We start from the raw sequence: 13,822 nt of genomic DNA on the forward strand, positions 1-13,822 counted from the left end.
TACACTTGAGTATCCACAGTATGACCCATTGGTTATTAATTTATGAGCTTATTTTCTTCATGACAATTTTAGAAATTTAAAGTGTTATTTTAGAAATATATTTACACTGTTTAAAGTTCTATTTAAGCTTTTAAATTCACTTTTTTTGTCACTGTTTTCAAGATATATTGTATTGAAAAGAAACACGTATTTACCAGAATGGCAAATAACTGAACAAAACATTGAACACAAAACATTTCAAAACAAATGCAATAACCATCTAAATGGTATCACAATGTCCCATAGTGGAATAATTATTCTACATTTTTAAAATAATGAAGTTGAAAAATTATTCTTCTTGTTAGAAAATGAAAAAGAAATTTCTCTTTTCATTCTCTTTAATTCAACATCTGAACTATAACCATGATTAAAAGGTATACATTTCTTATTGTCAGTACTATTTAACCAAATTCAGAAAGACAACCTATATATATGTGACAGTGAAGAGAAACTAGTAATTAGTATACACTTCTTCAGTAGATACAATAGTGGGAGGTTTAAATATTTGAGGAAAAGCTTTACACCAGAGAATATTACTCAGTTTTCTGGACATCAGACGCAGAGTGAAAGGGAGAGCACTCTGGGCCCACTGCTGATGCGCCTTGCCCAGTGAAGGGACTCAACAGCCTGGCAGATGGATGGAGATTTCCAAATGTCTGTATGAATGTGCATAACTAGTGGCTGGAAAGTAAGCTCTGAATAGAGAATTATAAACACTTTAGCACCAGCAGACTTCCATTTGGGCATCCAATTGCCATTAGACTCTACCCTTGCATGTTGAAAGGATCTTGAGTATTCAAAAGGATGCTGACAAGATACATTTATATATCAAGTACAACTCCATTTTCTATTGACACTTTTCTCATTGTCAAGGGCAGGGGACTCGGTCCTGGAACCCTTAATACAAATATTGTACATAGGGGCCAGTTTAAGTATTAGACAATGTACTCTACCCACACTCGACTGAAAATCCATTTAAGTTTTTATCCATGAGGTTGTTTTACCTACGATTTAGGCATTTTATAATTCTTAAAATCCTCAGCTCCTTCCTGCTTCTTGTTTCCCTCCTCTTGACAAACATACCTAGATTCTGCTTGTGATATGGCCTGTTTTTATCTTTTTCATTGTCTTCTCCTTTCCATGACCAACTTAAGAATTTTTTTCCCCCCTCTGAATCTATTTCTCACTTGATGTTTTTCTCATGTAGTCTAATGCCTCCTGATATTTATTTTTCTTGTTTTCAACAGAATTTCTTTATTCTGTCTCCCTTTCCTTCTAGCTTTCGGCACTGGTTAGCTTTTAATTTTCTCTTCAACTACTGCATTGTGTCTCCCATTTTTGTTATAACGGCATCTCCCTCCTCATGGGATCATTCCTCCTCCACCTCCTTTAACTTTTAGTTCTTTCAGATCATCTTTTATTTTATTTGTGATAAAAAATAATGTATAATTTAGCATCAAGACTATTTTAAGTGTACAATTTATTCGTGTTAAGTATAATTACATTGTTGTATAACAAATCTCCACAACTTTTTCATCTTGCAAATCAGAAACTCTACACCCATTAAACAAGGACTCCTCTAAACTGTCTTTTAATGGGTTGCCCTTGCCCATTCTGCTGGCAAATTGGGACTATCCCTGTGCTTCCCCCACACCACCCACACTCTCTTCTTGCTTTTAGCAACTGCAGAACCAGCCATCTCTGGAAATCAAACTCAGCAGAAAACTTTAAAGCACAATTCAGCAGATGAAATGCTGAGGCAGTGCCAGCCCCTTTCTTTATGCCCACCCCCTTTTGGAAGCCTCTGGAAAAGCTGTAAATGCAAGTGCAGCAGTCAGTATGTTTGCATCAGCCATCCACCAAATGGTTGAAAAAAAATAAATCTGAGGATTCACTATATCATGTGCTTTGGACTTCTTGACAGAAGATCCAGATTCCTTTTAGTACTTATGTTTACATGAAAGTCAGTGGTTTGAGAGGGAGAAGCTCCTATATTATGCAATGCATTAACTGAGAACAAAATTTTGATATTTCATGGAATAGCTATTGTGCTGTGCTCCATTTAACACACAGGTATATATATTTTACAATGACTTTACATTTAAAAGCAGCGGACAGCTCTGATGAGGGCAGCCACTTGAATGAAATGAATTAACAGGAAATCCTTTACTCAGGGATACTATTTTCCCTGATAGGGTCAAATAAATGGTAGGAAAATAGCTGGCGTCCTTAATGACCATATCAACCACTGCCTTAGACAATGGGTAGAGATCATACTTCCAGCATGCTGGCAAGTTATGTTATTCTTCAAACATGCAATTGGATATTTTCACCATCTAAAATAAGAAAATATATTGAACTTTAAATACGATAAGAAGCAGATATAGAAATTTTAAGTGTATAGTTCAGTGGGCAGGGGAGTCATTTATCTCATTTCTTGACTGCTCTGAAAGCAGAAATAATCACATACATAATAAGATTTCACAGCTGAGTAAGAATTACACTTATCCACTCTAATCAAAACGCCTATACCCAGTTCATATGAAAATAACAAATCAATCGTTCCAAATGCGTAGCATGACACAATTCAATAACATCCACAGTTGTAGTTGCTGCTAACACTACCTGGACAGAGGGCAGTGTTATTGCAAACCCTTGATTCTCTTAATGGGCCGCTGCAGTGTGTCCCGTAAGGTGATACACAAGTTCTGGTTCGCACCTGCGACCCTTGACCACAAGTAACTGAGCATGAGCTCCACTGGGACCACTCTTCCACACCAGATTCACCTGCGTGCAAGACAACAAACAGACATGAAATACTGTCTTGAATATTCATATACTAAGCATTTTACCAAAGACATTATGACATGCAAGAATAATTTAAGTGTGATAATATGACAGTACATCAAACGGTACAAGAAAACACTTAGGAGAAAAAGAAATTTAAAGGGAGATACATATTATGCTATTGCGAGGTCCAAGTTTGCTATACCCCTGTTAGCGAAACTACTCTTCACAAATTCCTCTGTGCCATGGACACTGTGAAGGGGGCAGTCGGAATTTTACAACAAGAATTAATATGGAAGTGATTCTCTTCGAGCTTTGCACTCTGATGGGAGAGGAAGGAAAATGTATTGGTAATTCACTCTGGCTTTCTGAACGGGAATATACTGATGTATTCTTCCCTAATTCTTTACTGCATTTCTTACTTTCTAATGCTGGATGAGATGGAGCCCTTGGATTTGGGCTTATCTAATTTTTATTGTTGAGCACTGACACTTTATAATTTTTTCCTAGTGCTATTCCTACTTTTTCAACCTATGACAGCTATTTTTTTGTGTGTGAGAGAATTTATTGAATACCTTCTGTCACAATTCTCCCCATGATCTAAAGTAATGATTTTTATTTGAAATAAAAGAAAATGCTTCTATGACTTCTAGTCATTCAATATGGAACTAAATTTCACTCCAAAATAGCGCCCTAAAAAGCCAATTACTGTCTGACTTCATTAATTTTCTTGGTGTAAGCATCACACTGAAATGATATCTAAATTCTATTATCAAAAGTCATGTCCCAAAATGACTTAAAGTCAATAATTTCGAAGACCATAGCAATGTGCTTCTGTTTCTATTCTGGCATTATGTTCAGGATAGACTTTTAACTTATTTGAAAACTTGTAGTTGCTTTGCCCAAATTACAAAATTGGGTCATTTACTGGCAGGAACCATTTAAATTAACCATTTGTTGTTGAAAACATTTCCAGAAGTGTTTCTGAAAACTTTGTAGTATTGACTATATAAATCAAGAAGCAATTTATATTTTACCCATTCTGTTTAAAATTTGTCTTTGGAATAGAATACGATAATCCATTTGTCCATGTGTTTTGAAAGGTTGGTAAATGACTTAGAAATTACTTTCAGTGCTTCTCAAGGCAGCCGGTCCCCAGGCAGCTACTCCAGGAGAGAAAGGGCTTGAACCAGAATATAACTCAATTTTCTGATTTCTTCACTAAGAATTTCTTCTTTCAAATAAATAAATACCAGCGGAAATAAAACATGTGCTTGCTAAAGCAGTTGAAGCTGCATTCTGGAATAAGCTTCTTTTTTTCCTGGAGGGCCCGTAACAACTAGTTCACAAACAAGCATGAGTCCGCAGACTACACTTTGGAGAACACGGTTAAGAAGCATTTGCTTTTATATCGGTCTGCATTATTTACCCAGAGGTATAGATTACAATGCATTTATCACTGAAAATATATCATAAAGGGAGAGCAACTGAGATGATGAATTACATCAAAGCGGGCCTCTTTTTAGTGTTGGGATCATGTTTGTCCTAGAAGTTCTATAAGGATCACCCTTGATTATTTCAGTGCTTTTGTCTTCACCAATTTATACATAACTAATTCATGAAATGTTATTGGGAGACCATTTGAATAATATTTAAAGCCCTGCCTCATAATTTGTTCTTTTATGTTAAAGAATACTCTATCAAGATTAAAATCATTATTCTATAAACCAAATAATGTGACAATGGTTAAAAATATCCACACATATTGTATCTATGCACATATTTATTTAGCAATGAAAATTTAAGGTTAAAGTTAGGGAAAATGTAATGGAATTTTTTTCATTTGATATTTCAACCTGTATTTGTAACAAGATTAAGTAGAAATATTATGATTTGTTTGTTATTTAAAAGCCAGAAAACCTTGAACACTGTGAGTTCTATAGTAAGTAAATAATAAAAGTTATAAATAAAATAGGTTATGTTTTTTTTTCCATAAAAGCAGTCCTTCTCTTGCCCTTGCATTGCTATGATGGCAGAGGAAAAATTAATTCATTAAACTGAGCAATGAATCAGGATCAAAATATACTTTTAAATGTATTTATGTACAAATCTGGGTTGCTTCCTAATATATGATACCATAATGATGCTGAACAGGCTAACCAGTGATGCCTGGATCGTGAGAGATAAATCATTAGTGCTCAGAATTGGCCTTCTTCACTCTCTCCAAACTAATGGTTTATTTTGTTGACCAAAAACAAAATAAATAAGTGCAATATATATTGGTTTTCAAATTATGAATCAAATTTTGCCACTCAAGCACTGGCTTACCTACCCAAATGAGGGCCATCCCTCAAATGCTCCAGTTTCAAATGACCTTTCCACTGAATAGTTATAATTTTTAAGCTGCCCCTTCCTCAATCCAAAAGGTGTGAAGACTATTCTAGTCAAACACTTTGGGTTATTGTGAGGAATAGCTAATATGTTTTATAAAAAAGATGTTTGTGCTTTTTAAAAACTCACTGATATTAAGAAAGTAAATAATAATATATTCAATTTTTAATATATGTGTCTTTGGAGATAGCACAAACTATTCTAGTTATTTAACTTGCAACTGAGAAGGCACATTAAATATCATGAAGAAGGCTTCTGTATCTGAGGCACTATGGAGGCTCTTTATCCTGGCACAAAACATAAAAGGAAACTGGAAAAGCACTACAATTAAAGTCAAAAGACCTATGTTTGATGGGAAGCCACTGAATTATTAGCTCCGTGCCTAAGAAAGTCACTCTATTCCTCAGAATCTCTCAATAAAATAAGTAATACATCTACCTCAAAACGTATTTGTGAGGAATTGGTGAGATTATGTATGACAGGGCATTTAAATTATCAACAAAATATTAATATAAAGTTGTGCTAGTATGTTAAAGTCATGAAATTAGAAAAAACATACTTTTATTTTTCTGTTTTAGATAACATGCTATGTATTACTTATATAGGCTAAAAGACTATTTTTCTAAACAAGTTTTCCTAAGCCATCTTATTGGCATTTAACTTATATCTTTATTTAATGTGTATATCTGATTACTTCATTTAATTTTCCTTGACTATAAATACAAATTGTGTACAACGCTATTGGAGCACTATCCATTTTCATTCAAGCTAGCTATAACAATTACTGGAGTTATTTTGATGAAATAATCCTACTTTATCAAATGTTACTCTTTAAAAAAATATTCCACTCACTTGATTACTTTATGCAAAGTTTGTTTTTTAAATGTAGGTTACTGATCATACTGATTGAAGAGGCCAGGTTACTAATTTTGAGAAGTAATTCTTAAATTATAAAGCTTGATAGCTTTTGGGGTTTTTTTCTTATGACCAATATAAAAATTAGTTTTTGTTATTAGACTTTACCTGTATTGCATTATTCCTTGTTCTCAAATTAATGTTAGCACTATCATTGTTTATATATAATACCAATTTCTTGGTTTGAAAGACAAACAGAAAAATTTTATAAATAAAACAATTTTCGTGGACACTTAGCTGTATTTATTCAGACTAACTAACTTAACAACTAAATAAAGTATAATGTCAGAAAGCATTTAAGAAAAATCTCCTCTCTTTTTATCTTTATAATTTTCTAGCGTCAGAGTTTTTTTTTTTTTTAAAAACTATTTATATAATATAGTTTTCCAGTCTATTATCAATATCAGGGTACTTTACATTTAAAACAAGTAGCATGCATGTATTTATATTTGCCTATATTATCTTTGGATAAAAATGAAATAATAAATATTTATTATTCATCTATTTGAACTCCCAAAAAATATTTTCAAACCATAATTTTGAAGTTCATTGCTTTTTCTGAATTATTGTTAACATGATGGGGATATGGTTTTAAAGCTCCTCATAGATCTATATAATGAGTGTTTCAACTATTTCACCAAGAGATGTAATACCCCATATTAGATACAGAACAATTCCTGGAAAATGAATTAGTAATTTCTTAGTAAGAAAACATAATGTTCCATATGATTTGAATTAGCAATGAAGATTTTGGATGAAAACTGATTCTTCTTGGTATATATTGCAGGCAAATCTCAAAACTGAATTTAGGTAAATCTCCTGGCAAAATTACATAATGTTAAGCATAAACGAATTTTCCACATTATTGGAAATTTAAAATTACAGCTTATCATTTCACTCTTAATTGACCCAAATTTTAAGTCTTTTTCAGTAAAACAATGCCTGCCACCTATTTTGCGAAAAGTAAGGACACCCTTACTCTTGTCCCCATAGATGGCACCTGAAGGGGGCTGCTGTCTAGTCAGCCCACGCCCTAATGCCTCTACTTAGAGTCAAAAGTGCCCTAATTTCTGTTTAGTGGCTGAGACATTTTTCTTTCTGTAAAGCAGAAAAAATAGATTTAGAAATTTAAAAATTTGCCTGAATCTGGTAATATACATTTGACTTGTTCAAGCAAATAGTAAAAAAATATAAATCACTTTTATTTAAAAATAAGAAGGTGCACCAAAAGCAATTCAGATAAGCAAGTTTTCTTCATTTCTGGATTTGGCTGCAACATATATATATATGCTAAAATATGTCTTTATTGTACAATTTATTCTAAACATCCTCCTGTTCTGAGAATTATTTGATCTACTTGCAACTAATGTATTAAAATCTATCACTCACCCATTACCAAGAGCACATTTTATTAAGAATTTACAGTTTTAAGTTGAAGATTCAAATCTATTGTTCCAAATTAATGTTATTCTAAGAACATATGAACTAAAGAAAATATACATTCTTCAAGGGAATTCCATAAAAATCATTCTGAATGTCATGTCAAAAGGCTGGTCACGTACTAGAAACTTCTTTATTAATGACATACAGATTATTAGATCAAAATGCATAAAACTTCATAAAGACATAGTTAAAACTGTTAGTTTGTAATTTCCCAAAATAAAATTGACACCTGAAAGTGTTTGTAACACAACTTAAACATGTTTCATCCAAGAATGTACACATGCAATGTATCCAAATGAAATTATAGCCCATTTATTATGATGAGCCAAAATATGAATGTATTTATTTGTTAATATATATATATATATATATATATATATGGAGGGAGGTATTTTAAAGTAATCTAATTAATCTATAATTAAATTTTATAAGCTAAAGAGTAATTTTTAATATTTATTTGTATTACAGCTTAAAAATACTGTCAACTTTTTATTATTTGGATTATATAAGAAAACACTTTTCAAATTAAAAGTACCAAATTATATAAAGAACTGTTTCTAACACTTCTATACATTTTAACAATCAGTTAATATTTATGTGATGTATGACATTTGAAAAATATTCAATAATTAAATATTGTTAATTTAAATTTTATCATCTAAAGTCCTATTTATATTTTGACTCTGAAGTCCTATCATTATCAATCATTGATAAAATAACGTTGTTGACTTCCTTTAAAAGTTTAATGATTAATTTAAAGTAGTTAATTCACATAGTAAATAATAATATGTAAATCCTAACTGTCCCATAATGAAAGCAAAATAAACCTTAACACATTTTAGTTTTGCACTTTTCAATTCACAGCTACTTCATTTATGGACTTTAACTGGTGACAAAAAAGAAAAAGAAAAATGGGATCAAAAAAAATATCAGCTCCAAAAACTGACAAATGTGCAGCAAAAGATTATGAAACATGCAGTGGTTCCATTAAATTAACAACAGTAAATAGAAAAATGTAACTAACGTATTACCAGTTTGTGCCATAAATTTAGCAGCATCAGCTTGTTCCTGAGGGACCCTTTTCTCATGAACAGATCGAGGTCGCTGACTTTTAATTGTATGATCTCCCATCATTCCAAATTCTAAAGACAGAATAAAGGTATATGAAAGCTTGTGTGTAGACATTTCTCACAAATTACATTACTGTCTCATGCAATATGTTCCTGCATATACCTAGAAGTTACTTGATTAAATTAACAATATTAAATTTGCTAGACTGAACTGCTTGGAATATTTCTAAACTCAAGTCAAAAAATCTATAAACAAGAACAAGGTTTCAAAAAACAATAACAGTCAATAAAATGACACACCAGGTTTTAACTCGGCTTAATTAACAGAAATAGTGTACTCTTCTCGGGTAACGTTTGAAGCAATACATCAGAAAAAATACAACCCCAGTGTCAACTGTTGTTTTTCAGAGATAGAAGCCTGACTGCGTGACAGCTGCTGCTTTGCTGTTTAGCAATGCCCCCCATGAGTTTTCAGCACATTTTATTGAGGAATGAGTAATCCTAAGGTAAACATTCATTGGATGGATTACTTTTCCAAAGATGAGGTTGCCCTTGGTCCTCAAAAGCTCATAGAAAATGGTGGCTGAAGTAATTTTCATTCTCTCTTCCCCTGCCTCCAAAGAAGTCCTCGGCTCTTATCGAACCACATGTAAGAGTAATGTTTAAAGAAGGGAGTGACTCCAGGTTTCTGCTATTTAATCCTTTAGTGGTATATCCTCCTCAGAAAAGTGAAAATCTGGGCCTATCTCAGAGACAAATGGAGGAGAGAAAAAAATCAGCTGAAAAAATAATAGATCCCATGTAATATATTTTTAAAAATTCATATGCTTACAAATCTGCAAGAGTTCCATGATTATTGCACTGTTACTGTAAAATAATTTTAATAAAATAAAAACCTAACTTATGGAACCGTTGTCTGTATTGGCTCAGAGGAGTGTAGGTAGGGGAAGGGAATTTCCAAGGAGGTGGAAATCATGGTGCTTTCTGTTACATCCAGAAAATTCTTAAGCCCTTAAGACCAGTATTTTATAGATGCCAAAAATAATTAATGAGTGGGTAGCCTGGCTGGATGGTTCAATTGGCTGAAGTGTTGTCTGGTACACCAAAAGGGTGCAGGTTCAATTCTGGTCAGGGCACGGGGTACATAGGTTGTGGTTCAATACCCGGTCGGGGTGTGTATAGGAGGGGATCTCTCTCTCTCTCTCTCTCTCTCTCTCTCTCTCTCATCAATAAACATTTCCTTGGGTGAAGATTAAAAAAACGATTGGGTAAAACAGATTTTAATGATAGTGGAGATATATTGCCAGAACTAATAGTGTCAAAATTTGGGAATGGATAATTTCACCAGCTCATTATTTTGCCTTTCACCATCAATCCTTAAATAACCTTCTGCTAAAATATTGCACAAAACGTACTTGTGTAAATAAGCAGTGTATTTTGTAAGCGTTGATTCTACCAACTGTCTTTTATGTAAGGAGAAAGATTAGCACATGTTTTTGTCCGTCCTGGCAAATCCCCACATAAATATTAAAGTATGGCGCCTGACAGGTTAATTTGTCAGATATTCTTTCCAGATATTCCATCCAAGAGAACATGACATGAGAAATTTGAGAAATCTAAATGTGTATTTGTTGTTTGTCAGTTTAGATAAAATCCAAAGCAGAAAATAGAATTTTACCTAAAATGTCAGTTGGTTTAATCTTGTAAAATCCATCACTATTTTCCATTACTGCCAACATCCTTTCATTCCATTCTTTTATTTGTACAGTTTGTGCTACCTAAACCATGTTTCATTATGCTAATAGGTATCTAATCACATATCATTTAATTCTTTTGAAAACTGACTACTTAAAATGTTTATATCTAGGCTCTTATGCACTATCCAATATTTTAAAAGAGTATAGATGATTGAATTTTTCTGGATCTGAAATAGCAAAAGAAGTTTAAGTAGTGTTCTTTATTAACAGTATGTTTGGCCTTCTGTCCTCTAGAATTTGTCATTTAACTTGTGTGTATGTGGGGTATGTGGGGTGTGTGTGTGTGTTAGGGCATTTAGATCAGAGTGCATGTTTACATAAATACATTGGGGTCTCAGATGCTCACACTAAGATAGCTATGGCACTGGAAGGGCAAAGAATATCAAAAGAAATTATTCCATGCCCACAACGTCTTAACCAAGTAACACTATTACCTGTACTAATAGAAAATTCTTCAACTCAGTGGTAACATGATAATAGCTCACAATCTGTTTCCTAAGGAAAAATAGTTTATTTGTACAGGGACTATGATCCTAAAATTTAGTGGTCTGAGTATGTTGGTGGATACTGCTGATATGATTTTAAAAGTATCATGTTCAATTTTTAATTCTTTCTAAAGTTTAAACACAAGTAAAGTACTTGATTTTTCTAAAACAGGCATTATTAATTAAGTGAACTATTTCATATTATTAGCTGGGATGTGATTTATATCTCTCAAACATATATATAATACAATTTAATTTCAATACTATTCTTCACTGTAGTCACTTCTACTAATCAATAATGTTATATAAACATTAGTGCTGATAGCTTATATGGAGGTCACAGTACTTAAGACATTCTTCAATCATCTGTGAACTCAATTACATATTATTTACATAACCAAAAGTTGAAATAATATATTTGATTATTGCTCTCAATATCATTTATCTGAAAAATTACTTTTAAAAATGAAGAACTGCCCTGACCGGGTGGGTCAATTGGTTGAAGTATAGTCTCATACACCAAAAGGTTGCGGATTAGATCCCTGGTTGGGGGGTAAGGCATGTTTCACTCTCACATAGGTCTCTCTCTCTCTCTCTCTCTCTCTCTCTCTCTCTCTCTCTCCATCTCTCTCTAAAATCAATAAATCCATATCCTTGGGTGACGGTTAAAAAAAGGAGAACTAATATGAGGCCTTGATAAAACTGAAGAACTGAAGTTCCCATAAGATATAGAACATACTAAACAATTTATTCCTTTTATCAGAGAGAAAAGCAACACTATGGCAGTATTTTCTGGATGTACCAACCTATAGTTTCAGACCCAAAACAATCTGAATTTTTAAGTAAAACATGTAAGCTATTATCTAATCAAGTGAGTTTCTTTTGCTAATGTTTATGTGACAAGTGTTTGAAAAAAAATAACTTCTTTGTCTTAGGGTAGTTATCAAAGGTAAAATTTAACAACAAATGTTATGGTTCCATCTATATGTCTCCATGGGATATTTTCAAAACATTTGTGTTCTCTTTCAAATGATATCTTCTTCACTTCTAATGAAAAGAAAGGCTAATTGTATTATCCAAACTTAGAAAACAACACGGTATTGTTTTTGCTATTCTCTTTTGTAGAGAATATGGTTGAGGTAAATCTTTAGCATAAGTTCTTCATGGGTTATTGATTCATATTCAAATAATTCTGAGTTGGCAAGGAGAATATACTACATTAGTTACACAAGAAAAATAGCATAGCCAAATAAAAACATGATTTGCTTTGGTGAAAGCAAAGAAAAAAGTTATGAAATCAAATGAAGTAATGTACAGCATAATATTGTGTATGTACATATGATACATGGCTTATGAAAGTACAGGGTTATTTCCTATGTCTTGATGTTGATGGTATCAATTAAGTGGCAGGTAAATAACTGCATTTAAGTGTGAAACTCAAATGATTGAAGATGAAATCCATATTTAGGTACATTTTCTCATAGACTCATTCACTATGTTTCTTGATAAAAAGCACTAGTCTCTAGAAGTAGGACACAAATAAAGTTATGTGAAAGATAGGTTTTGAAAATCTATTAAGTATAGTTTTATGTCTTTTCTTTGCCCATCCAAGAATGTATATCATTAAGAAACTAATAGACTTGAAAACTGACACTTGATGGTCAATTGCCAGTTACGAAGTTTTTGTCTGGAAATCAAGGGTTATTAAAATGTGAAATTGAAGTAATCAAAAAGTTAAAACACATATCCACTTGTTATTTAACCATGTGTGTATTTTTTAATGTATAGATAAGCAGAACATAAGATTAGTTGATAATGGTTATGATTGCAATCTTTCTTGCAATGTAAACACTAACTTTCCTTTGCATTTCCACAGAAATCTTCCCAGCCTAGGCTATTATTGCTTCTCAACAAACTTTCAAAGTTATGCCCTACTTACATTCTATGGCCAAATGGCACTACATTTTGTCATGGAAATAGTCAAACCACTGCATCCTTTCTCTCGATGTTCTTCACTTGAAATACTAGCTCTTCTAGACAGGCCTGCAACAAAGCTCCTTTCCAAGTCCAACCTAAAAGGCATCACTTCCATGAACTATTTCCCTCTTAACCAATCATAATCAGCCTCTGTCTTTCTTATGTTTTTCTTTATGTCAATAATGGGCTTCCATTTTAACTATTAGATTAAGTGTCTTATTCCTCCCAGTATATTATACACTTACTTCTATGGGAAGGAAACATGGTTGATGGATTTTGAAATCACGTCCTGCTTTGCACATAACTGGGGTTCAACATTTATTTATTATATAAATAAATTTCATGTTAACAATTGTTTTTCCAAAATGTAAATTTCTGGATATCTAGAACTATTTCTTTAACTTTCTTGGAGAATAGTTCAATGGGTAAAAAATTAAAGTCTTACCAAATTACTTGAAAGTTAGTTATGTGTGATGATGATGGACAACATTTACTCTGTCAACATGTTTATTATCCATAAATGGATTCTGGTTATTATTAAAATATTTTCAATATCACTTTACTTAGAACTTAAATCTCACTGCCTTTAAACAAAGCTTAATATTCTAAAACAAAGCTTGATTTTTGTCAGTAAACATTTATTAATTACTTAATGTATGAGATACTCAAGTTATAAAGATAAATGAGAAAGAGTCTCTGATATTCTACAGCTCATAGCTCAAGGAAATCCACTAATCATGGCCTGATCCTCTGAAATATGTAAAATTATTTTTTTAATAAAAATATTAAGCTATACTTGAGAATCATTTTTTATTAATTTTCTAGATAACATATTATTCTTAACAATAACTTACTAATACATTTCCAAAGAGAACATTCATCTTTTAAGCATTCAAATAGACATTTGAAGTGACATTTGATTTGTCATATCATAGTGTGTAATAACATTAAAGGCATA

General features: G+C 32.3%; 1 protein-coding gene across 5 annotated transcripts in view; it reads right to left on the minus strand.

Annotated features, from left to right (window-relative positions):
* The window catches only part of ADGRB3 (adhesion G protein-coupled receptor B3), a 699,707-nt gene that overhangs the window by 431,050 nt on the left and 254,835 nt on the right, over nt 1–13,822 (minus strand). For 4 of the 5 annotated variants that reach the window (XM_070418313.1, XM_070418315.1, XM_070418314.1 and 1 more), the window contains 2 exons: nt 8,607–8,717; nt 2,665–2,826 (listed from right to left, as the gene is read on the minus strand). In XM_070418313.1, the coding sequence (XP_070274414.1) occupies nt 2,665–2,826; nt 8,607–8,717 (273 nt within the window). The remainder of the gene's footprint in view (nt 1–2,664; nt 2,827–8,606; nt 8,718–13,822) is intronic. The other variant, XM_070418316.1, reaches the window with a different exon arrangement.

The sequence above is a fragment of the Myotis yumanensis genome, unplaced genomic scaffold, assembly GCF_028538775.1.
Source record: "Myotis yumanensis isolate MYYU_CA2020_CCGP unplaced genomic scaffold, mMyoYum1.0.hap1 SCAF_6, whole genome shotgun sequence".
Taxonomy (NCBI): Eukaryota; Metazoa; Chordata; class Mammalia; order Chiroptera; family Vespertilionidae; genus Myotis; species Myotis yumanensis.